Below are 26627 nucleotides of genomic sequence, written 5' to 3' on the forward strand. Positions count from 1 at the left end.
CATTGTACAAACAGTTCAGATTGGATTACTTTACACTTCTGTTCAGAACCAACAGAATGCGCTCTTTACGGCAATGTATTGCTGTTTTAGATCGCATTGCCAGTAACTCATTCCCAAACTATAAATTTCACAACATGTCTGTCACAAATAATTTGATATACCAAGATATTGATATACAAAACTGAGCTGTCATATTCCAAATAATAATAATATTAATATTATTATTCAAAATAACTTCTCCTTGTTACCTCTCTTACTGCCTTTGAAACCATCATATAAGCATATTCCTTGGACTGTTCCTTTCGGTCAAAATATTAAAATCATTGTTACATTTATCAAGTGCTTTGACATATTCCTCTGTCCTATGTAATACATACATGCAAGTTATTATCTTGAAAGATCAGACACATCCCTGAGTCCAGCTCAGTGTTGTTGTGGTGTAATACCAGTTACACAAAAGTTGTTTCATTCATATGTGAAACAGCTCATGTGTGATCATTCCTACTTGTGCTGTTTGGATAAAATCCCACAGAACTTCATCTGCTGACCAGACACAATATTTTAATGGAATTGCTCAGATAGATTTAATGATAATAATGATAATAATAATAACAATAACAATCCTTGCACCTTATCATGTCTTCGAGACATCTCAAAGCACTTCACAAAATATTCTGTAAAATGAATTGACTGTATATTTTGTAGGCGAAACGTGGCAGTCAATTGCGCACATCAGCAGTCTTGGATTGAAGTGAACAATTTATTATTATTTTCTTCGAAGGAATTATTACCCCCAGAAAAGGGCTCCGCCAATCAACTAACAACCGTGTTCCTACTCAGTACAAGGTAAACAGAGGTGTGTGGAGTAAGCAAACTTGGCCACCATTTTGCCCTGCTGGGAATCAAACCCAGGTCTCTTGCTTGCAAGGCAAGTGCTCTAACCACTGAGCTATAGTACTCCACATTTAAGACTCTATAATCCAGTCTGCATGTGAAGGGAACAATGAGAAGGAAAACAAAATGTCTTTTTGGTCTCAAGAGCTCTGGCATGTCCTTTGGGATGATCTAAACAGTTTGAAATCGCCCCACCATTATGTTCTACTCTTCCACTCATAGAAACCCCAGACATACCAGAGGTATATAAAAGCTTTCTAATCATTTTGAAAAATGATTGCTTTCTTTCTCAATTAGTGCAATGTGTTGCTGTTTATTGATCGTGATTGTCAACAGCGCACTGCTGTCTGTGGCCAAGGCAACGGCTACGTGTAAGGTGCGAGAGGACTTTGTCTCACCCGGATTGGCAAAGGGTGGAGATGTGGTTATTGGAGGAATGTTCCCAGTCAGTCTACATGTTAACAAACCAGACCTTTCCTACAAAACTAAACCTGATCAGCTACGCTGCACAGGGTGAGTGTGTATTTAAACCTCTCAAAGACATTGAGAAATTCTCAGCTTGCGTTCTGTTTAATGCCACTTGTGATAATGTAATGAATTAGCAATGTACAGTTTTGTACATTTACAGTAAATGCTGTAAAGATGCTTCAAGATATTTTGATGATGTGATAAGATGTTGTATTAAATGGAAAGATTATTATTATAAAATAAACATGCAATTGAGAAGCAAAAGGAATTTGATGAACTTTCAGAGGATCCTAGCTTATTCTTATTCTTTTCGAATTCAAGATCCTCATCCTCACCTACAAGGCCATTCACGGCCTCGCTCCCTCCTACCTCTCGGACCTACTATCCCCCTACTTACCTGCCCGTACCCTCCGTTCCTCTGGCTCCGGTCTGCTCCACATCCCCCGCCCCAACCGCCCTACCATCGGTGGCCGGGCCTTCAGCCTCTCAGCCCCGAGGCTCTGGAACTCCATCCCCCAGTGCCTTCACCTTCGCTTCCTCCCTTTCCTCCTTCAAGGCCGGTCTCAAGACCTTTCTCTTTGACCATACCTTCAGCTCCCCTCTCGACTCGCTACCCCCTCCTCGCTCCCTCCCTTCCCTCCCCTCACCCTGACCATTTCCCCCCTCCTCGTTCCCTCCCTTCCCTACCCTCACCCTCACTATTTCCCCCCTGCTCAGGTCCCGACCCAACTGTCCAGCGCCTTGGGACGTCCTCACAACATGAAAGGCGCTCTATAAATGCAACCTTGTTGTTGTTGTTGTTGTTGTTGTTGTTATTGAGGTGTTGATCTTCACTCAAAGCTGAAAATACATAGTTTTCCTGTCATCAGCATGTATAGGAGGTGCTGTATGATAATTATCATTTCATACCTATTCAATAAAATAGGTGTCTTGTATCAATTTACATGAATTCTCTCTTCAGAAGAATTTGAATATTATTTCTTGACATCATGCATATAACATTATTATTAATATTTAACATTGGACTTTTGTTTGGAAATTCAGGGGATAGAAATAAAGAACGTGAGAGGAACACATATGGTTAGTGAAAGAATATGTGAAGATCACATTTAAGATGGACAGCAGCAGTAAGAGAAGGGAGTGGGTTGCCAGTCAGGTGGTCCTCGCTGCTTGGGGATAGGGGACCTATGTAAGAAACAGACTGATGTTGAGCAGACTGTAGGATGGTCTAAAAGGATAAATTCTAATGAGCCGAATGGGTTTCTTCACCACATCTCTTTTGCGATCTTGTCACACGCATAAACACAAAGTTATAGAGAAATAGAAACAAATAATCCTTGCATTGGTATAGCGCCATGTCATGTCATTGAGATATCTCAAAGCGCTTCACAGAATATATTGTAAAGTGAATTGACTGTGTATTTAGTGGGCGAAACAAAGTGAGAAATTTACATTGAAATAATACGAATTGTATGGGGCATTGTTAAGGATGTTGTATTTGTTGTGTATGTGGATAATTTCTGTGTAATCGACACTGACTGTGTTTAGATGAATCTCAGTAACAATAGCATACACATTGAATTAACGTGTTTGTTGGGCAGGTTTGATCTCAGGGCGTTTCGTTGGATCCAAACAATGATATTTACCATTGAGGAAATAAACAGGGAGGCGGCACTTTTACCTAATCTCACCCTGGGCTATAAAGTGTATGATACCTGTGATATATACGCGCTGAGAGCAGTGATGGCATTTGTCAGCGATGGTGAGCAGACTGTGTCCTACAGCAGCTGTGATGGGGCTTCGGTCCCGGCAATGATCGGTGAAGCTGGTTCTCTTCAGTCCACTATCATGGCCAGCACCACCGCACCTTTCCAGATCCCAATAGTAAGTACCGACATTCTCTCTAACATCAAGTCGACAGGTTAATAATAATAATAATCCTTGCTTTTGACACAGCACGGCTTCACAGAAGATACTGTAAAGTAAATTGACTGTATATTTTGTGGGCGAAACACAGCAGCCAATTGCACACAGAATTGAACCCAGATCTCTCACTTGTGAGGCGAGTGCTCTAACCACTAAGCTACAGGACTCCACAGGTTGCTACAGGTTGCTCCAATAGTGTGGGGTCTCTGCGGCTGTGATAGTCTGCCATCCAAACACTGATCTCTAGTTATAGATATTTTTAGCTATAAAACTAATCTTGTTATTTTTGGTTTGTGTTATGTCAATTTGAATGGGCATTGCAGGGCCACATTTGCTATTGTAGAGTTTATACCTGCGGATGTTTTATGTGGAACGATTTATACCTGTGTGGGAGGGGCTGGTGTCAGGGAATTGGGGAACATTTCCAAACACATTGCAGAGCTCTCCCTCCACATTCAGTCTGGGATTCCTTTGCTTGGAGCTCTGTTATCCTCTCTTCACTCGCTTATGAGAGGACTATTCCTGTGGTGGTTCCCTGCATTTGATATAGCTCCATATCATGTCTTTAGGATGCCCCAAAGCGCTTCAAAAAACCAGGAACCCAGAGCAGATCTTGAAGCCTTTCTTCTGCCTCAATCTCATTGAATTACTTTTTTTGGGGGGCGGGATTGAGTGTCTTCCACAGAGTACGAATTACAGATACCCTTGGCCCATCTCCAGCCACACTGTGCTCCATCCCATTGGCTAGTGTCTCTCCACCATGTCCCATTGGCCAGTGTATTTCCACCACAGGGGGCAGTAGTGAGGTGACAGCTCAGCACTTGGCTGTTGGCTTCTGACACCTTTCCCTCCCATCTTTAATATCTTGCAGCTCAGTTACTTTTCCACTTGTACCTGTTTGAGCAACAAGAAGAATTATCCCAACTTTTTACGCATGGTGCCAAGCGACTCATTCCAGACGCAAGCATTAGCGCAGCTGGTCAGACACTTTGGCTGGACCTGGATCAGGGCTCTGGGCAACAACGATGACTATGGCAGATCTGGGGTCCAACTGTTCAGCCAGAAGGTGATGGAGTTGGGGGCATGCATGGCCTTTTCACACATCCTACCCAAAATCTACAGTGCGGAGATCCTCGCTGGCATCGTGAAGGTCATCAAAGAGTCAGGGGTTAGGGTCATTGTGGTGTTTGCATCTGAGAAGAAAATGCTGGAGCTGGTACAGGAGGTGGTGAGACAGCAGGTAATAATAACAATAATAATCGTTGCATTTGATACAGCGTCTTATCGTGTCTTCGAGACGTCTCAAAGCGCTTCACAGAATATACCGTGAAGTGAATTGACTGTGTATTTTGTGGGTGAAAAGCAGCAGCCAATTGTGCACAGCAGCGTCCCACAAAAAGTCGTGGATTGAGTGATAAAATTATTATTTTTTTGTCTTTTTTTGAAGGTGACTGGGATCCAGTGGTTGGCTAGTGAAGCCTGGGTCACTGGGGCTGCCCTCTTCAACTCACACTTAGCCCCATATCTAGCAGGAACCATTGGCTTCTCTTTCCGCAGAGCAGAGATCCCCCAGCTCAGAGAGTTCCTCTTGCGGGCGCGCCCTTCCCCGCAGGACAGAGACAACTTCCTGACTGTCTTCTGGGAAGAGTTGAACAGCTGTAAGTTTAACATGTCGGTTGATGTCAGCTCCCAACGCCAGCCCCACTTGTGCACGGGCTCAGAAGACCTGGAAGAAATTGAAACCATTTATTTTGATACGTCGCAACTGAGGGTTTCCTACAACGTATACAAAGCAGTTTATGCCATTGCTCATGCACTGCGGCAGCTACAGTTGTGTCAAAGTGGCAGAGGGCCTTTTGGGAGCAATGAGTGTGCAGATGTACACAGCTTTGAACCATGGCAGGTAAGAGAATTGTGTAACGTTGGCCTGAAATTCTCTCACACTTGAAATGCTCTTGAAGTGCACTGTTTTATGAGTTAGATTGCAAGCTGACAGTAGCAACAACATCAGCAACAACAACTTGCAATAATATAGCATTCCTCACACAGGGTAGCCTCCCAAAGTCGTAAACCACGTGTGGGCTGGGTGGCCAGAGACCTGGGGAGCACAGACACAGATAATAATAATATAATAATAATAATAATCCTTGCATTTGATATAGCGCTTTTCACGTCGGGAGGATGTCTCAAAGCGCTTCACAGAACACACTGTAAAGTGAATTGACTGTATGTTTGTGGGCGAACGCGGCAGCCAATTGCGCACAGCAATGTCCCACAAACAGTTGTCGATTGAAAATGACCAATTTATTATTGTTTTTGGTTTTGGAGGGATTATTATTAGGTGTGTGGAAACTTGCCCGAGGTTTCGCCCTCTGCCTGGAATTGAACTCAGGTCTCTCACTTGCAAAGCGAGTGCTCTAACCACTGAGCTACAGGACTCAGGACTACCCTACTAACTATTGTAGTAGGGTAGAAAACAACAGCAAATTACATTTACACATTGTCTTTCATGTTGGGAGGACATCCCAAGATGTTGGACAGTTAAGGATTTGCGAAACAGCATCACAAGATTGGAACTGCACAAATAAACCAAACCATTGTTTTTCCCTATTTACCAAGCTCCTGCACTATCTGAAAGGAGTGAAATTCACTGACCATTTTGGAGGAGAAGTGGCTTTTGATGAAAACGGGGATGCAATCGCAGTTTATGACATTATTAACTGTCAGATTGGAGCTGGCGGGGATGTGACGTTTGTGGAAGTTGGTCATTTTGAAGCCTCGGCGCCTCCTGGGGAGGAGCTGGTTTTAGATGAAGAAGTGATCGTTTGGGCAGGAGGAAAACTCAGGTGTGACCACAAGCTAGATTGATATTTATAACTAATACAAGGGCCAGACTGGCCTTGTGTGGGGGTTTATGTGGAAAATAGTGAAAAACATGTTGTCAATCATTTAGGAAGTTATGTTCAACTAAAGCCAATCTCACCAAACTTTCAAAAACAGGACGTGCATCAACATATTACAGCGTGCTTCACCATTTCAAAGTCAACAATATCATTAAGGCATCTATCAGTCACCTTAGCTGAACAATATAAAAGGTGGATAATTGGCATCTCCAATAATAAGAATATGCTAGACGAAAGTAGAACAAGGTCCATCCAGTTTGCCTTCCGCCACCCTGGCAGTCGCTTACACCAAACTATATACTGTATCCCAAGATATTATTTCCTAACAGAAATCTATCTAATTTGTTCTTCAGAGATTGAATTGTCCATGTAAGACATGGCATGATACCAGTATGAGATAGCCTGCCACATTGCCACAGTGGAGAAAGAACGCTGTTGATTTGTGTGTTCATTCCTTGTCCTAAAGTTTATAGGATGGAAAAAGTCCATTGACCCATAGAGACTGTGTCAGCTCTTTCCACACCCATTATGTATTTTCTATGTTCAGATATGTGTCTAATTCATGTTCTTGGTCCCAGCCTCCACGGTCAGTGTGCAGTGAAAGCTGCCCTTCTGGAATGAGGAAAGCTTCTCGTGATGGTGAACCTCTCTGTTGCTTTGACTGTGTGCCATGTGCTGAGGGGGAGATCAGCAATCAAACAGGTAACACTTGCTAACGGGGACACAGGGCGTTGGAAATTATAATAATAATCCTTGCATTTGATGTAGTGCCTTATTACATTAAAACATCTCAAAGCGCTTCATAGTAAAGTGAATTTACCGTATATTTACGGGAAACACAACAGCCAATTGAGCACAGCAGTGTCCCACAAATAGTTGTGGATTGAATAACCAAATTATTATTATTATGAAGAGATTATTACCCCCGGAAAAGCGATCCGCCAATCAACTAACAACTGGGTTCCTACTTACTGTTAGGTAAATAGAGACTATGGAGTAAGGAAACTTGCCTAAGGTTTTGCCCACCCGGGAATCAAACCAAGGTCCTCTTGCTCTCGCTCGCGAGGTGAGTGCTCTAACCACTAAACTGTATGATTCCATTAGCGATTTCCAGTTTGCGAGTACCGCATTTTCCACCCCAATATGTGGCTTTCCAATTGGATATTTTAAAATTGCATTCCTCAGTTTTTCCAGAGTCACGTTACATGGCAAACATTAAAGAGCGGCATTTTGAGGATTTACAGAGTCGTTTCCCAGGAGCCTCCGTACAAGGTTTTCACTTCACACTGTTACCTTCTGACCAGCTCGATAATCTGTTTCCCAGATTCCGTGGAGTGTACCAAATGCTCGACTGACGACAGGTCAAATCCCGAGAGAAACGCATGCATCCCAAAGGAAGTTGAATACCTTTCTTTCCAAGAGGCCACAGGTATTGCCTTAGTGGCTATCGCATTGTTCGGAGCCTGTTTAACAGTCACAGTGTCAGTGATCTTCTTTCATTACAAAACCACACCGGTTGTCAAGGCCAACAACTCGGAGTTAAGCTTCCTTCTCTTGACTTCATTGGTGCTATGTTTTCTGTGCTCAATCGCATTCATTGGCCAACCCACAGACTGGGGTTGCAAGCTGCGCTACACTGCGTTTGCTGTCATCTTTGAGCTCTGTATTTGCTGTGTCCTCGCCAAAACCGTGGTGGTGCTGATGGCGTTCAGAGCCACACTGCCCAACAGCAATGTCATGCAATGGTTCAGCCCAGCTCAACAGCGAGCTGCTGTGTTCATCGCCATGTGTGTTCAGGTGCTGATCTGTGTGGCCTGGTTAATGGTTTCTCCTCCTTTTCCATTTAAGAACACCACCCACCAAAACGCCAAGATCATTCTGCAATGTCATGTGGGCTCCATGGTGGCTTTCTGTACTGTGTTGGGGTACATTGGCTTCCTTTCATGTATCTGCTTCGTGTTGGCGTTTCTGGCAAGAAAATTGCCAGATACATTTAATGAGGCCAAGTTCATAACGTTCAGCATGCTGATATTCTTTGCAGTTTGGATAGTATTTATTCCCGTGTATCTCAGCTCTCCCGGAAAGTACACAGTGGCTGTGCAAGTCTTCGCTATTCTGTCCTCCAGCTTTGCTCTGCTTCTCTGCATCTTTGCTCCAAAATGTTACATCATATTGCTACAGCCAGAGAGGAACACCAGACAAGGCCTGATGGGTAAACATTAAGCCAGCTGGGTACCAGTCTGCTCTTCCTTGTGGACTGCCTCAACACAAATCATCTTTAGATACGTTGGACAGGTTTACCATCAATAACATGGCAAAGAAAGGGATGAATGCTTAAACTTTATATTAAAAATGAATATTTGCCCTCAATGCATCATTATCCCACCCGCCGCTGTAAACCTCTCAGTCATTCCACTTGTTTCCATGTTTTATGTTTGCGATAGTAATATATTAATGTATGTGTCCCCTCCACTTGAGTCTGTTAGATAGGAGACTCTGAGACTTGGGTGACAGCTGCTGGAAGGCATTACCTGGAGTCCAAATTCGTAAATACATGTTTGTACATCCAGCGCTTGGAATCCATCTTGATTGGTTTGCAGAGAGGTAAGCAGCTGCTGCTCAAGCTCCGCACCTCCAACTGGTGGAACCATCATCACTCAATGGGAAGTGACTTGTGCCTGAACTGCGGGCAGGAAGATGGTGGCAATGGTCTGATGGATTCCATGATGAGCTATGTTGCCCACCAGGAGGCTTGCAGGGAGGTCCTGGTGCCTGTCATCCACCTTGTAAGGACTCAAATGCATGCTTGTCATTCTGACATTCATTGGCAAACATGTCACTTTTGAGATAAACTTCTTTGCCAATGGAATGTCAGAATCTGCAGTTGTCGTTGTCCTGTTCCTGAGCCACTACTCCAGGGCACTATTGATGACAACACAACCCAGTCTAGCTCACGGCACAACTTGGAAGGGCAGACCAGTCATGGTGGGGTGGGGGCAGTCACTTCCCATTAACACTGCAAGCCAAAGCACTAACAGGTAAGCTGGTCCTAGGTGGATAAGCAATGGGAAAGCTTGCCAGAATGTGCTTTCAATGGCAAGCAAAGCCGATGGTTAGACTCCAGCAGTTACCCCAACGAACACTCTCGGGGGCCCCAAGCCTTGGCTCTTGCCAACCTGAGCCTAATATTCTCCAGAATTAAATAAGCAGGAATATTCCACCAACGAGAGCATGCACATTCCATTCCAATAAATATCCCTGAAATTTCCACGTGTAGGGAAGATTCATTGAGCTCTCAGTTTGGTATGGTTACTCTTAAGCATGGTAATGGGCTTCCGGCTGACCAAAACAAAATGATCAACTAAAGATTAATTACATTAAAACACACTTCTAGTCCTGAAACATTGTATATTATTCCCATAACACAATCACTGTAATCTTGTATGTTCTCAAGTGAGTAATTAGCCTACAGTAAGACTCTGGCTACAGAAAGACAGTGAGACACAGAGAGACACTGGCCAACACACAATGAAATTGTTGTGGGAACAATATATATATGTGACATAAATAGAAGTCAGTATGAGGCTTTTACCTTTAATTTGTATTTGATTTTTGAAGACTCGCAACTCTGCTGAATGATGGGTCCTGTGTTTTACTCACATTCTCTAAATTGATAATTGTCAATGTTGTGTATAAAACCTAATTCCTCTGAGACACAAAGGTTCTGCACATGATATCTCAGCCAATATCTCATCAAAAGTAACTCAAGCAACAAACTAGAATCTTCTCCACATTGTATTAATTATTTGAGGTAATTAGCCCGAGGGAAGTCAATGCAATCACATAGAGTTTCTTGTGTCAGGTGCCAGACACAGGCTTATCACCTGACTTTCGCCCTCGCAATATAAATGGTCTAAAAGCAAGTGAGATGGTTTGTGCTATTCTCGTGAGATGCGTTTATCACCATATATAACACCTTAAACAAAGACATTCTTTAAAGTGATCTTGAGAAAGTGTTCACACTTTCACCATGAGACTTGGGTTTATTTGGGCTACTTTGCTGTTACACTGCAGCAGGTGCATGACTGCAACAGCTGATCCTGTCTGTAAACTTTGGGAAAAATTCAGTCCTGGAGCGTTTGAAGATGGTGACTTGATTCTGGGGGGTTTATTTGGAATCCATCTCAGGACAGCTCCGGACTATAATTCATTTCACTCTGAACCACAGCTGATTCCATGCCTGGAGTAAGTAACACTGTTTGGAACAAGATGGTATAGGATGGAGCATCAATAATATTACTAATCCTTGCATTTGATATAGCGCCTTGTCAAGTCTTCGAGACATCTCAAAGTGAATTGACTATATTTTGTGGTCTAATGGACATAATAATAGTATCTTTGGCACCTTAAAAACAGCGTTAAAATCATTCCAGATCATGTTTGTGATGGTAAAAGGAGTGGTATTGGTGAAGAAAGTGCCGAGTGCATAGACATAACCCTGGGTGAGGGAGGAAGGCAGGTAGAGTAGATATCACGTTTGATAAATGTTTAAAAATACATTTCCAATTTATGTTGCACTGACTGTTTTATATAAATATGGCTATTTCTCTTTACATAATGTTTGGCTCTGAGATTTCCCTGTTTTACTCAGCATTTGAAAGCGAACTAATTACAGATCTTGAATCGCTAGAGCAACTTTGAATGGATCAAGTGAGTGATGTGTACAGGGTACCTCTTCACTGTAAAGATCATTGAAATTCCGGGCAACAATCTCCAGTTATTCCACATTCCCAGCTACAACGAGAAGGCTCACACACTTTTGCAACATTATCAGAATCACTTGGACCTCTCCAACACAACTAAAATAAATAAAAATCTTTGTAAACAATACTATGAATGTCACTCTGTTTGTTTACTTAGTGACTGACAAAGTGTTTACTCACATAACTTATACTTGTATATGTGCAATATATAAATGTACATGTTTTCGTATTATGTGACTTGGTATCATAAGAACCACACAATCCAGAAAGTGATTCCACCTGAAACCAGATGTTTGGGGGTTGAATGTTGGGATCCACTTACCCCCTAACCTTTCATCAACAGAATGGTTCCCATTTCTAAAACTATCCACTTGGTAGGAGGTAAGGCCCTCTTCCTGCGGTTAAAACGACTCAGAGGAGACACTTCTGCAAAGTTAAAGAAAACAAAGATTAAACGTCTTTTTGTAGTGAGTCAGTGCCATGGCCAGGAATGCTAACATTGGGGAAATATTGATGGACAAAATAGATTTGTTCTAGCGTGAGAGAAGAGCTGCTCAATATAATGCAAAGTTGTTGTATGGCTATGTAACTGAGTCTAATTATTTTCCAATACCCTGTGTATATGTATTGTATTACTGATCCAAATCATGGGAATCCTCATGGGAATCACAGAAACTAAACATTGTATCCTCCATTTTATGGTGACTGTTTACAACTGGTAAAAATGGCTTGGCAGACATTTTGTAAAAAGTCAATAGTTTTCATTGTATCTACACATGTGGCACAGGTTCAACCAAAGAGGACTGCGCTGGATGCAAACTATGATCTTTGCAATAGGAGAGATAAACCGCAGCCTGGAGTTGCTTCCTAATGTAACTCTAGGTTACAAGATCCTGGATAGTTGCGACATAGCTTCCGAAGGCTTGAAAGAAGCCCTTAAACTGCTCAATGACGAACAAGATATCATTTCCAATCCCAGTTGTGGTGGGTTTCCATCGATACCAATCATTGTGGGAGATGGAGGATCATCACAGTCTGTGGCAGTTTCTAGAATTGTATCTCCATTCGGCATTGGTTTGGTAAGATTGGCTTCATTTAGTTTAATGATATAAATACTGTATTGTAACATCAATGTATTTGTATCATTATTATTGATACGCAAGGGTGATTTACATCTACAGTACTGGAAAAAATATATATCAAACCCATTAATAGAGTCAGTTTGACTCATTAGCTGTAGGAATTCTGCAAGTTTAGTCCGTTGGGTGAGAACTTGTGGTAAGTCAATGAGTTTAACAGGACTTACTTGCCAACCGCTTTGAAACGCTTTGATGTGAATACTCAGACTCACTGAACCAGTGCGCAATCTAGACATCTGGTTCGACCCCCAGCTATCCTTCCTTCTCACGGTCCCTGACCAAGACTGCCTCCGCCACATTGCCTGCCTCCAACAGTACCTTGCCCCAAATGTAGCCAAAACCCTCGTGCATGCGTTTGTCACCTCCCGCCTGGATTATTCCAACGCTCTCCTCGCCAGTCTCCCCAGCTCGACTATTCAAACGATCAGCTCATTCAGACTGCTGCCCACATACTGACCCCGACCAAGCTCCGTACACACATCTCCCCAGCGCTGCCCCAGGCTCCACTGGCTCCCCATCACCAAACAGATCGATTTCAAGATCCTCACTCTCGTGTTCAAATCCCTTCACTCTCTGGCACTTCCCTCCCTCTCCAAACTCCTCACTCCCCAATACACTATGCAGTACCTCTGGTCGACTGGCACTGGCTGCCTGCTCGTCCCTCACACCCTCCGCCCCACCATCAGAAGTTGCACTTTCAACCACTATTCCCCAAAACTCTGGAACACTCTCCCTCAATCCCTCCGCCTTGCCCACTCTATCCCCTTTTTCAAGTCCCACCTGAAAACCTTCCTCTTCGACTGTGATTATGCTCCCCACATCCCTGGCTCAGAGTCGGAATAGGAAATAACAATAAGTATGTTATGTTGGCCTAGCAGCTGTTTATGAGGATAACACAGTCATTTGATGATGGTATATTTTATGGATTTTGGTCTGTACCAACAACAAACAACAAAAAATTACATTTGTATAGTATCTTTCATGGTGGGAGAATGTCCCCAATTATCCAATAAGTTATGATGCCCTTTTGCTTTACAGGTCAGTTACTATGCTTCCTGCACATGTCTGAGCAATAAGGGTGAGTTCCCCACATTCTTCAGGACCATCCCTAGTGATGCTGTGCAAATCAAAGCCATAGTCAGACTCCTCCAACATTTCAGATGGACATGGGTGGGAGCTGTGGCCGAAGATAACGATTATGGTCGCTTTGGCATGATGTCTTTCATTCAAGAGGTGGCTCGCTCTGACATCTGCATTTCTTTCATTGAATTCATCTCTGCCACTCGTACTGAGGAGAGAATTCTCGAGGTGGTAAACACCATTAAGACATCCACTGCCAAAGTAGTCATCATTTTCTGTGGTGAGGTCGAGACACCTCTTTTGGTGAAAGAACTCAGACTGCAGAATATCAGTGACATCCAGCTGATTGCCAGCGAGGCTTGGATCACATCATTTCACTTGTGGACAGAAGAAACTGATGAGATATTGTTTGGAACATTGGGTTTTGGGATTCGCAAAGCGGAAATTCCAGGGCTAAGAGAATTCCTTGTCACACTCCATCCTTCTACAGCATCAGACAACCCGTTTGTGGAAGAACTCTGGGAGGAAGTGTTTGGCTGCAGTGTAAATATCTTAGCTCTCAGCCCAGGTCAAAGTGAGTCAATGTCTTTATACACACAATGCACAGGGTCAGAGAGTTTGGAGAACACTGAGACTATATACACTGACGTGTCCCAGTTACGAGTCTCATATAACGTTTACAAAGCTGTGTACGCTATTGCTCACGCTCTTCATAACTTGCTGTTGTGTGAAGATGGGAAAGGCCCATTTGCTAACAAAACTTGTGGCCGAAAGTCACACATTGAGCCATGGCAGGTAAGGCCACAAATACTGTTTATCCTTATCCTCCTTGCCAAAATAAATCGACCAAATTTTTGTTTTTGAATGACTGAAATGAATGATTTGAACATAAATGTAATGATCATGCATGTTGTATATCATAGAATCATAGATTCTTACAGCATAGAAGGAGGCCATTTGGCCTATCATGCCTGCATTGGCTCTTTGAAAAAGCTAATAACTAGTTCTACTCCTCCACTCTTTACCCATTGCCCTGTAAATTTTTCCTTTTCAAGTAACTATCCAATTCCCTTTTGAAAGCTATTATCGAATCTGTTTCCGTCACCATTTCCTGCAGAGTGCATTCCAGTCTGTAACAACTCTCTGTGTAAGAAAGGAACAACTGTCTGAGTAAAAGAGAAAATGTAACCTTAAAGGTCTCAAAATTTCTGAGGATTTTAGAATTCATTCCGTTATAATCTTATTGTTTTTTCTAGCTGCTACACTACCTAAAGGAAGTCAGCTTTACCAATCAGTTTGGAGAAGACATTGCCTTTGATGAATATGGAGATCCCATCGCTTCATATGATCTCATCAATTGGCAGAGAAGTGAGGATGGCTCCCTTCAACTGGTGAAAGTGGGTTATTATGATGCATCGTTGTCACCTGGAGAAGAACTAGTATTGGATGAAGGAAGAGTTACATGCCATGGGACAGGAAACACTGTAAGCCCATTTTAGCATATCACATAATCAGATCCACTCTATCGTCCTGTATTGAGAAAAGTGACAATGACCTGATAAAGTTGTAGCCTATTTATCCAGTTATAACTTTTATTTTCAGGAGTTTATTGGCCTTATTTCAGTCCTGATATTTGTCTCGATTTTATAATATAAAGAATCAAAGCACATTAAACTAGACTTGTAATTGGCTAAGGTTGGATAAAAATAGAAGTGAACTTTGCATATTCCCAAACTTATTTTAATCAGTTCAAAACAATATGAATAAAGTACACACTTCAAAGACATGATAAGCAAATACAGCAGGCCGATTTTGTGGCCAGAGTGTTCATGAATTTCATGCTCCCTCTCAAAAGTGGATTCACAGAGAAACTAGTCTACATTGCATGGCAGAAAATTATTAGTTTATGATGCAAACATTGCTGTAAAGTGCATCAAGGAAAGGATTTCACTAGAATCAATGCATTTTATATAGGTGAAACACTCCTGCAAATCTTGTAAATGTTTAAACCTATTCAACAAATATCTCCTGTCGTAGAGAATGCCAATTAGTCACCTACAAGATCCACGGTCACTGCACATTACTGTAAATCCGGTCAAGCACTTTGAAGACGTCCTCTTGAAATGAAATGCCTTATATGAAATCCAAGGCTTATTATTGATACTATTCACATAGAATTCAGTTAAAATGCAGATGTCTTTCTCTGCAGGTGCCAGTGTCAGCGTGCAGCCAGAGCTGCGTGCCTGGTACCAGGAAAGCCTTGCAAGAAGGTCAGCCGATCTGCTGCTTCGATTGTTTACCATGTGCTGATGGGGAGATCAGTAACCAAACAGGTATTTGTACGGATCACTACTCAGATCAAAAGCAACAGACCCCGAGAGGGCAGGATGAATAATGGGAGAATTCTTCTGCATTACATTAAAGCGGGACAATTGTGTCCTAAGTTTGGTTTGTGAGATGCAAACACTTTCTTCCTTTCTATTTCTTTTACAGATGCTACAGAATGCATCAAATGTCCTGTGGAATCTTGGTCTAATGGCCAAAATGATGAGTGTGTACCAAAAGAAATTGAGTTCCTCTCCTTCCAAGACACCATGGGGATAACACTCACGGTCATCTCACTGTCTGGGGCTTGTATCACAGTGACTGTCGCATGTGTGTTCTTATATTTCATAAAGACTCCCATTGTAAAGGCTAACAATTCTGAACTCAGTTTCCTACTACTGACATCATTAATCCTGTGTTTTCTGTGCGCCATTGCCTTCATTGGACAGCCAACAGCTTGGTCATGTATGGTGTGCCACACTGTGTTTGGAGTCAGTTTTGTTTTGTGCATTTCCTGTATTCTTGGTAAAACACTAGTGGTGCTGATGGCGTTCAGAGCAACACTGCCGGGCAGTAACGTAATGAAATGGTTTGGAGCCACACAGCAAAGGTCAATTGTCTTCATCACTACATTGATTCAAATGATTCTATGTATAATATGGTTGACCACATCACCTCCATTCCCAGCCAAAAACTTTAAGTATCACAAGGCAACGATTATCCTTGAATGTGATGTGGGCTCCACTGTGGCCTTCTGCTGTGTGTTGGGTTACATTGGGCTATTAGCCGGGACTTGTTTTATTTTAGCTTTCTTAGCTCGAAAGTTACCAGATCAGTTCAATGAGGCTAAATATATAACCTTCAGCATCCTGATCTTTTTTACAGTGTGGGTAACGTTTATACCAGCATATGTCAGCACTCCTGGCAAATACACTGTGGCTGTGGAGATATTTGCCATATTGGCTTCAAGCTTTGGTCTCCTTTTCTGTATCTTTGCTCCAAAATGTTACATTATCTTGTTAAAGCCAGAACACAACACCAAGAAACATCTGATGGGTAAATAGTTACAGACTGAATTGACTAAAATAAAATTTACATGACGAACAATTAAGTGTACGTGATCTTGTCAAAGGATTTTTTCATTTTTCATTTATTCCACAAAGCAATCATCTTCTGCTATTTCAGGATTGTAGGGCTGGATCATTTCCATACAATGCTGATAAATCCCACGTATAACCTCATTGTAGTGGATCAACATACATCACAGGATACATTATCTTCTTGAAACCAGAAGAAAATATCAAGGAACATTTTGTGGTAAATCATGACAAAATACATCTTTGAAAATGAGGAGTGTATATTTAGAACCTTTATGACATCACATAAAAGATCCAAGAATCATTGAACTCACAGGGTAGAAGGACATCATTCGTCCATGGAGCCTGAGATGGTGCTGGCTAACGTTTACTCTTTTGGATATTTGCACATACCTGTGATGCCAGCTGGTTGCTTTGTGCTTTGTGCAAGTATCTCTGTGGATTCCAAAACAGCTTTTGTGAAGAAATCTGCATCAGTGGGATAGGGGAAATCTCTTTCCAGAGACTTGATAAGATATAAGATAAGATAAGATCATGTTTGTACAACAACAACAACAAAATTACATTTTTAAAGGGCCTTTCACGTCGGGAGGACATCCCAAGGTGCTGGGCAGACAGAGTTATGGACCCGAGCTGGGGTTCAGGGTGGGGGAAGGTGGAGAGCAGTGGGTGAAGCAGGGAGATGGAAAGCATGGTCAAAGAGGAGGGTCTTGAGATGGGTCTTGAAGGAGGCAAGGGAGGGGGTGAGGTGGAGGGACTGTAGGATGGAGTTCCAGAGGGTGGTGGCAGAGTGGCAGAAGGCCCACCCACCAATAATAGGGCGAGCAAGGAGGGGGACGTGAAGCATGCTGGAGCCCGCTGAGTGGAGGGAGCGAACAGAATGGTAAGGAATTGGGAGGTCACAGAGGTAGGGGGGAGCAAGACCATGGAGGGCTTTGAAGATGAGGACCAGGATCTTGAACTGTATCCTTTGTGTGATGCGAAGCCAGTGGAGTCGGGTGAGGATGGGGGTGACAGGGTCACGGAGCCTAGTGCAGGAGAGGACACGGGCTGCAGAGTTCTGGATGATCTGCAGCCTGTGGAGGAAGGGGTTGAAGAGGCCGATAAGCGATGAGTTTGCATAGTCGAGCCTCGATGTAATGAAGGTGTGTGTGAGGGTTTTGGCGGCCTGTGGTGTGAGACAGTGTCGGAGCGGGCAATGTTGCGGAGGTGGGAGAAGGCAGAGCAGGTCATGGCGCGAATGTGGGGTAGAAAGGATAGTTGCAGGTCGAACAAGACCCTAAGGTTCTGGACTGGCTTAGCAAGGTGGAGTGTGCAACCATGGATGGCCTGATGTGAGGAGGCACTGACGGGAGCCAATCAGGAGAACCTCGGTCTTGTTGACGTTCGACTGAAGAAAGTTAGCTCTCATTGAGGACTTGATGTCTCACAGACTGTCTGTCAGGACAGCAGTGGGTCCTTGAGTCAATGGGGGAGGCAGAGAGGTAGAGTTGGGTGTTATCCCCGTACGTGTGGAAGTTGACCCCATGTCTGCGGATGATGTCACCAAGGGATAGCATATAGATGTTGAAGAGTAGGGGACCGAGGACAGAGCCCTGAGGGGGGGGGGGGGCTGGAAGAGAAGCCATTTGAGGAGGAGATGAAGTGCAAGTGGTGTGAGAGGTACGATCTGAACCAATCAAGGACAGGGCTGAGGTGAGAGGAGAGGCGGTGTCTGAGGATAGAGTGGTCGACAGTGTCAAAAGCAGCCGAGAGGTCAAGGAGGGAGGAGGCAGAGGGCAGAATGTCATTTGTCACTTTGACCAGGGCAACTCGCTGTGTGAAAAAAATTCTCTTCACCTTTCCACTGTTTCTTTTAACAACTATTTTAAATGGGTGTCCTCGGGTTACCGACTCACCCGCCAGTGGAAATAGTTCCTCCTTGTTCACCCTATCGAATCCCCTCATCATTTTGAAAATTTCTATTAAGTCTCCTCTTAACCTCCTCTGCTCCATGGAGAATAATCCCAGCTTCTGCAGCCTCTCCTGATCACCGAAGTCCCTCATTCCTGAGTACCATTCCGGTCAATCTCCTTTGCACCCTCTCCAATGCCTTGACATCCTTCCAAAAGTGTGGGGCCCAGAACTGAACGCAGTTTCTCGCTGAGGCCTAACCAGTGTTTTATATAAAGGTTCATCATAACTTCCTGACTTGTGTATTCTTTGCCCCTATTTATAAAGCCTTGTATCCCGGATGCTTTTTTAACAGCTTTATCTTCCTGTCCTGTACTGAGATTCTTATGTTGTGCAAAATAAATACAATTACATGTTTATCCTTATTTATCCCTAGAATTGTGCTAGATAATATATTTGAAGACAGAATCCTAACCTCAACAAATTAATGCAGTCGGACTTTCTAAACAAATAATTATTTATTTGTGAAGAAGGATTACTAATATAAATAAACATTTTGAATGTACTTTTTCTTGAAACTTATCAAGTTACACATGTCACTTGAAAGTCTCAGCTTTTGCCAACTCATATTGGCAACATAAGCACAAATATTAAATACCCTTTTTCCTTTAAAATGTTGAGCTTTACAGTCCATTAATAACGTTGCTCAGGAGAATTGTTTGCACATTATTGATGAGTTTCCTTTAGGAAATTAAACTTAATCCGGTTGAGCTCAAGATAACTTTACATGACATCACAACCTCATTGGAAATTAACAGGCTTGAGACAGGTGACATTTCCCACTCCAATTAATTTATTGCTCATAAGTGTAGTGCAACTGGTTCATTGACTCCCGCTGGGTTGTCATTCATAAAAAAGATCCTTTTGCTAATTTCCCACGTGCATTTGGCCGTGTTTATATATCACTAACGTTCGGGGTGAGAGCTATACAGCATCGCTCCCAGAGGTGAGCAACACGTTAATATGCTGCTCCATGGGATTCTGTGGTTTTGGCTTCTGATCCAGACTGTTTCCAGGGTGGCTGGAGGGGACGTGACTTGTAAACTTCAGGACAATTTTAACACCCGTGGTTTGTTCAAGTCCGGAGATGTAGTTCTGGGTGGGTTATTTATTGTGCATTTCAGAACAGCTCAGCGGAACACCTCGTTACATTCTAAACCTGAAGAGAAGCGTTGCCAAGAGTGAGTTATAACATAGTGACATTACTTACTACATTAAAAGCAGCTGATTTGCAATGCCTCTTTCCTCTGGTGTTACCTCATGTTGGCTTGGGTTTCCCAGATGCTGAAAACCTATAGAACCTGGCCTAAGTGATCATCAGAAAATATTCTGTGAAGGGCTTTGAGAAGTTCATCGACGTGATAAAGAGCTATATCAAATGCAAGAATTATTATTATTATCTGTCATGTCTGATCTTAGACAATGAGGCTCCATTAACAATAGAGATGATGGGGTGGGGAAAGAGTTCCTCACCTCCCCTCCCAGTATGCCTCACGCAGTGTTGTTGGACAAATCCTGTCTGATTTTCTCAGTAGTCCATTGCTGCTGACACCCCCTATTGCTTTCTTGTCTGAGCTCAGCTTGGAGGCTGTGTGTATGTGACTCACTTTAACAGCTGACAGTGGGCTTCACTGACTGAGCCGCAGATAAGCCTAGCAAGTGGAGGTTTTGCAAAGTGTATTGGTGCGTAATACTGGCTGAGGTAATACGGGACCAGTTACACACTGCACCTAATTCTGTTTTCACAGCTTCACTCAAGATTTAATATTCTAACATCCCCAACAGTAAAAGGGAGCAGAACCATAGATGACAAGCAGCGTTGTGGGATAATTGGGATTTACTTCAATAAGAGGAATCTCTATATAAATCCTACAACCATACGTGTGTGTGTTTGTGTGTGTGTGCTAGGTTCAACCTGAGAGGACTCCGCTGGGTTCAGACAATGATCTTTACAATAGAGGAAATTAACAGGAATCCAGCTCTGCTTCCCAACACAACCTTGGGTTACAGGGTTATGGACAGCTGCGACACATCATCAGAAGCGCTGAAATGCACTCTCCAATTCCTTAACCAAGATGAGGAAAAGGCTCCTTTGGGTCACCAGTGTGACAGATCCCCGTCTGTGCCTCTTATCATCGGGGATGCCGGGTCATCCCACTCCGCTGCTGTATCCCGCATTGTGGGCCTTTTTGGGATTCCCTTGGTAAGAGCAAATTAATGAAGTTGCTGTGATTATTTGAATAAAGCCATACATGTTTATTCCTAAAATGTAATTATGCAATTTGCCCACAAAATATACAGTCAATTTACTTTACTGTATATTCCTATAGCTCAGTAGATAAAGCACTTACCTCGCAAATGACAGACCTGGATTCGATTCCCGGCAGGGCGAAATGTTGGGCAGGTTTCCTTACTCACACGCCTCTGTTTACCTAGGAGTAAGTAGGAACCTGATTGTTAGTCAATTGGCAGATTGCTTTTCCAAGGGTAATAATTCCTTAAAAATAATAATACATTGGCCACGCAATCCATGTTTGTGGGACGCTGCTGCGCACAATTGGCTGCCACATTTCGCCCACAAAATATACAGTCAATTCACTTTACAGTATACTCTTTGAAGTGCTTTGAGACGTCTCAAAAACATGATAAGGTGCTATATCAAATGCAATGATTATAATTATTCTGTGAAGCGCTTTGAGACATTTTAAAGATGTGATAAGGCAATGTATCAAATACAAGTAACATTAAAATTTAATTAAGCACATTTTAATTTACATTTGATGGAAGACGTTTGAAGTCAAACTGACAGCTGAACACAATTATTCACCAGCGGGCAATGACCACACCTGAAAACGTGAGCTGAAATCTCCTGGCCTCGCCTCCTCGAAATTGCTATCTCAGTGACACGACCTGTTTGTGTGTCAGAGGCGTTTAGTTGTTCAGTTTAAGATGTGAGGCCACCAGGCTGGACACCAGGCTACCGTACACTTGGTGCACATTTGTGGCTGAATGAACAAGGTGCAGAGAGAGACTGACATTCAACTGGAATCTTGTACTGTATTGATTTTAATTGCCTTCAAAAAAAAATGTTGTCACTCAATCCAGGACTGTTTGTGGGGACACTGCTGTGCGCTGTTGAGTTTCACCCACAAAATATACAGTCAATTCAATTTACAGTATATTCTGTGAAGTTCTTTGAGATGTCTTAATGATGTGATAAGGTGCTATATCAAATGCAAGGATTATTATTATTAATGGGTTCCAATATAATTATTAGCCTTAGGATGTCCGGACATGAAAGGTGCTGCAGTATATAAATGTTAATTTACAATTTGTTGTTACTATTGTTGTTATTAACCTGCAGGAATCACAAAACAGCCATAACTTACTCTTAAATCTGGGTGATAGAATAGTGTATTTTGCCATTTTTTTCATGAAAAACATGTATTGTCAATTCTCTACAGGTGAGTTATTTTGCGACCTGCGCATGTCTTAGCGACAAGCGAGAGTTTCCCACGTTTCTCAGGACGGTTCCCAGCGACGCTGTTCAAGTCAAAGCATTGGTCAGTCTAGTCCAACGTTTCCAATGGACTTGGGTCGGGGTTGTGGCCGCTGACAGTGACTATGGCCAATTTGGCATTCAATCTTTTATTGAGGAAGTCACAAACTCCAATGTCTGCATTGCCTACATTGAATTCATCCCTCCGGTTCGGACCAGAGATATGATCCAGCAGATTGTAAATACCATTGGGACATCCTCGGCCAGAGTAATGGTGTTGTTCTGCGGGGAGAGTGACACTCTGGTCGTGATTGAGGGATTGAAAGAGCAGAACATTACTGACATACAGCTGATAGCAAGCGAAGCCTGGGTGACGTCATCCTTGTTATGGACAGAGGAAACTCAGGAGTTACTGTCTGGAACAATAGGTTTCGGAATTCGCAAAGCAGAAATTCCCGGGCTGAGAGAATTCCTTGTCAAACTCCATCCTTCCACAGCGCCAGATAATCCGTTTGTGAGGGAACTCTGGCAAGAAGTATTTGGGTGTGAATTGGAAACAAGGATTGGATTGTTGGAACAGAATACATCCTTATCTCCTTATGGGCCGTGCACAGGACTGGAGAACTTGGAGACAATTGAGAACATATACACCGATGTCTCCCAGTTAAGAGTTTCATACAATGTGTATAAAGCTGTCTATGCCGCAGCCTACGCACTTCATAATTTGCTGTCATGTGAACTTGAAAAAGATCCATTTACCGATAACACATGTGGCCAAAAATTCACCATTTTGCCTTGGCAGGTAAGAGGCATTTGATCTTTACCATTTGATCGATATGAATGTAACACATGAGATGTCCAAAAGATTGCACCTTAAATTACCGACGAATGTAGTTCTGAAGTAAAAAGGTACGTTTTAGTTGGCTCTTTATCACAAATTAGACTCCCAAACTATTCTCAATCATGAGGCATTTCCCAATTCATTTTTCTGAAGCTTCTGCACTACCTCAAGGAGGTGAGGTTTACCAATGGGTTTGGAGAAGACATCGCCTTTGATGACTATGGAGATCCCATCGCTTCGTATGATCTCATCAACTGGCAAAGGACAGCTAATGGTTCTGTAGACTTTGTTAAAGTTGGGTATTATGATGCAGCATTGCTTCCAGGGGAAGAACTAGTATTGGATGAAAGTACTATCTATTGGAATGGAAGACAAAATAATGTAAGACTACAATTTTACAACTATTTCTAAAATTGCTCTTGTCTAAAAAAAAGTGGAATACAATTTGCTCCCTTTATTGCCCAAATGGAACATCAACGTACTTCACATTGTCTTTTGTGTCTGTATTATGCAAGTATTTTATTCATAAATTGTGCTTTACAGTTGGAAAAAAATAAGGAAATATTCAAATAGGTCTTATGTGCCGCAAGCTTGACCTGCATTGGGACCTTGGAGTCCTGTAGCTCAGTGGTTAGAGCACTCGCTTTGCAAGCGAGAGACCTGAGTTCAATTCCAGGCAGAGGGCGAAACCTTGGGCAAGTTTCCTTACTCCATACACCTAATAATAATCCCTCCAAAACCCCAAACAATAATAAATTGGTCATTTCAATCTACGACTGTTTGTGAGACATTGCTGTGCGCAATTGGCTGCCGCGTTCGCCCACAAATATACAGTCAATTCACTTTACAGTGTGTTCTGTGAAGCGCTTTGGGACGTCCTCCCGATGTGAAAAGCGCTATATCAAATGCAATATAAGGATTATTATTATTACCTTGCTGTCCTTGAATAGGGACAAGCATGACCAGAGTGCCCTTCACCCCTTCTCAGCGCAATCCCTCAGGACAGTGTCCAGGCTGAAGTTGGTGTCCACCACGACTCTGAGGTACTGATAAGAATCAATAATTAGGACTGATACCCCTTGTATCTTTCAATGGATACCCTCGACATCTTCTTTTGGGCTGTGCAGAACCATGATTATGCACTTGAGGCGCCCACCACCATCTCCCACAAGTTGGCTCAGTGTTCAAGATGGCAGATGCAGCTCAGATGGTCCCCAGGTGAATCTTCCAGCAGCATAATATCATCCGCAAACAGAAGTCCCGCAATCCTGTCATAACCCCCTCATAAATATTACACATACCTAAATCCCCTGGGAAAATGCTTACAAATAATAGAACATTTCTATTTGGTACACTATTAGATTTCAAAAATATATAGTTGGTACAAAAAATGGAATAATCTTCACGCTGTATTTAATTGGAGTGAGTAAATGAAGACTTGCTCTGGAGCAATTGTCACATTATTACACAAATTAAAATTTTGGTAGAACTTCTCTTACTACTTTTATTATTGTGTGGCTTGTAAATAATTGTAGAAAGCTCAGAGAAATTCTGTTGATGTTGCTGAAACTCATGTTATAAATGACACCTCAACCATTGGAGAGAAATCTTACATTTAATCATATATTCATGGCATTTTACTAGTCTGAACTTTTATTTAAAGAGACAATATTTTCTTTTGTGGAACATAATTATATTCAGAAGATGGAAAACTAAATATCTTACAATCCGTAAAAATCTTTATTTTCAACATCTACAATGCACTCTTGGGCTCGAGTGGTAATAACATGAAATGTAATGTTTCTCTACCCACAGGTGCCAATCTCAGTGTGCAGCCTAAGCTGTCCTCCAGGAAGCAGAAAAGCGGCTCGAAAGGATCAGCCGATCTGTTGCTTTGATTGTATAGTCTGTGCCGATGGGGAGGTCAGTAACCAAACAGGTTAGTTTAGATTCGATTTAGATCAAGCCATAACACAAACTGAGAATGGGAAGATAGAAAACTGAATGAATCGAACTCAGTTTTTTGTGTAGGTTAAGACTGTCCAGGACCCAAAATACCACTGCTGTGCCAACATTGGCTAATGCTGTGATGACTAATTATTGTAGTCAATAATTAGAAAAAACAGCTCAAAATCTATATAAAAATATGATTAATACTGGGGAGAACAAGTTTGCAGGGCTATGGGGAGAGAATGGAGGAATGGGATTGATTTGGGTAGCTCTTTTCCCAAGACCAGCAGAGGCTCGATGGACTGAATGGTCTCCTTTTGTGGAGTATAATTCTATGATTTCTATGATTTTAATGATGTATTTTTTCATCCTTAGATTCTGTCGAATGCTTGAGATGCTCAGTACATCACTGGTCGAATGATAGAAGAACAGAATGCATTCTGAAAGACACAGAATATCTCTCCTTCCAAGACACCATGGGGATAACACTCACAGTCATCTCACTGTCTGGGGCTTGTATCACAGTGACTGTCGCATGTGTGTTCTTATATTTCATAAAGACTCCCATTGTAAAGGCTAACAATTCTGAACTCAGTTTCCTACTACTGACATCATTAATCCTGTGTTTTCTGTGCGCCATTGCCTTCATTGGACAGCCAACAGCTTGGTCATGTATGGTGTGCCACACTGTGTTTGGAATCAGTTTTGTTTTGTGCATTTCCTGTATTCTTGGTAAAACACTAGTGGTGCTGATGGCGTTCAGAGCAACACTGCCGGGCAGTAACGTAATGAAATGGTTTGGAGCCACACAGCAAAGGTCAATTGTCTTCATCACTACATTGATTCAAATGATTCTATGTATAATATGGTTGACCACATCACCTCCATTCCCAGCCAAAAACTTTAAGTATCACAAGGCAAAGATTATCCTTGAATGTGATGTGGGCTCCACTGTGGCCTTCTGCTGTGTGTTGGGTTACATTGGGCTATTAGCCGGGACTTGTTTTATTTTAGCTTTCTTAGCTCGAAAGTTACCAGATCAGTTCAATGAGGCTAAATATATAACCTTCAGCATCCTGATCTTTTTTACAGTGTGGGTAACGTTTATACCAGCATATGTCAGCACTCCTGGCAAATACACTGTGGCTGTGGAGATATTTGCCATATTGGCTTCAAGCTTTGGTCTCCTTTTCTGTATCTTTGTTCCAAAATGTTACATTATCTTGTTAAAGCCAGAACACAACACCAAGAAACATCTGATGGGTAAACCAGTAATAAACAGAAGATGATTGGAAAAGTCATCCTTCATGGCTTTGTTATGGTTACAAATGTTTTATAACCTTAATAATAACCTTTGCTATCAATGTTTTGTGGTGTTATCTTGTAACAACAGTAGAAATATCGATGATATTTTTTGCAGTGAGCTGAGAAGCATACTGGTTGGGAAATGGAGACCTTGAAAATATATAGTACCTTTTCACATCGTTCAATGTTGTTTTATCTGTATATTAAAATGGGTTAATAAATGTCATATATCATGGCCTGCATTGAATGTTTCCTGCAGTGAATTATATTTGACTGAAAATTGAATCCTACGGTTGTCATAACTTTGTATTTTTAAAAATGTATTTTCTTGCTATTTTTCCCTCTCCCTCTGTATTGTTGAGTTCTGTTTACATTTTCAGCCTTATCCCGAATGCTGTGGCCAATTTTAATAATAATCCTCACATTTAAAACAGTGCCTTATCACATCATCAAAACATCTCAAAACGCATCTCAGAATATACTG

General features: G+C 42.2%; 3 protein-coding genes across 3 annotated transcripts in view; all 3 read left to right on the forward strand.

The window, feature by feature from the left end:
- The window catches only part of LOC103191466 (vomeronasal type-2 receptor 1-like), a 31406-nt gene extending 22992 nt beyond the window's left edge, over window positions 1-8414 (forward strand). Inside the window, exons 2-9 of the mRNA XM_042339194.1 lie at window positions 1192-1265; window positions 2964-3246; window positions 4160-4528; window positions 4736-5191; window positions 5908-6136; window positions 6658-6674; window positions 6770-6893; window positions 7516-8414. Coding sequence (XP_042195128.1) covers window positions 1192-1265; window positions 2964-3246; window positions 4160-4528; window positions 4736-5191; window positions 5908-6136; window positions 6658-6674; window positions 6770-6893; window positions 7516-8414 — 2451 coding nt within the window. The remainder of the gene's footprint in view (window positions 1-1191; window positions 1266-2963; window positions 3247-4159; window positions 4529-4735; window positions 5192-5907; window positions 6137-6657; window positions 6675-6769; window positions 6894-7515) is intronic.
- Window positions 8415-10272: 1858 nt separating this feature from the next.
- Window positions 10273-16562, forward strand: LOC103191467 (extracellular calcium-sensing receptor-like). Its single transcript, XM_007912454.2, has 6 exons — window positions 10273-10436; window positions 11742-12033; window positions 13132-13968; window positions 14430-14657; window positions 15383-15506; window positions 15667-16562. Exons 1-6 carry the CDS (start codon window positions 10273-10275, stop codon window positions 16560-16562), a joined length of 2541 nt encoding a protein of 846 aa, XP_007910645.2.
- A 3901-nt stretch (window positions 16563-20463) lies between these two features.
- LOC103172528 (extracellular calcium-sensing receptor-like) lies at window positions 20464-26127 on the forward strand. The gene is made up of 5 exons (XM_007885281.2): window positions 20464-20751; window positions 22013-22849; window positions 23042-23269; window positions 24704-24827; window positions 25214-26127. Exons 1-5 carry the CDS (start codon window positions 20491-20493, stop codon window positions 26125-26127), a joined length of 2364 nt encoding a protein of 787 aa, XP_007883472.2. The 5' UTR covers window positions 20464-20490.
- The last annotated feature ends 500 nt before the right edge of the window (window positions 26128-26627 follow it).

Source organism: Callorhinchus milii, unplaced genomic scaffold (genome assembly GCF_018977255.1).
Source record: "Callorhinchus milii isolate IMCB2004 unplaced genomic scaffold, IMCB_Cmil_1.0 Scaffold11, whole genome shotgun sequence".
Lineage (NCBI taxonomy): Eukaryota > Metazoa > Chordata > Chondrichthyes > Chimaeriformes > Callorhinchidae > Callorhinchus > Callorhinchus milii.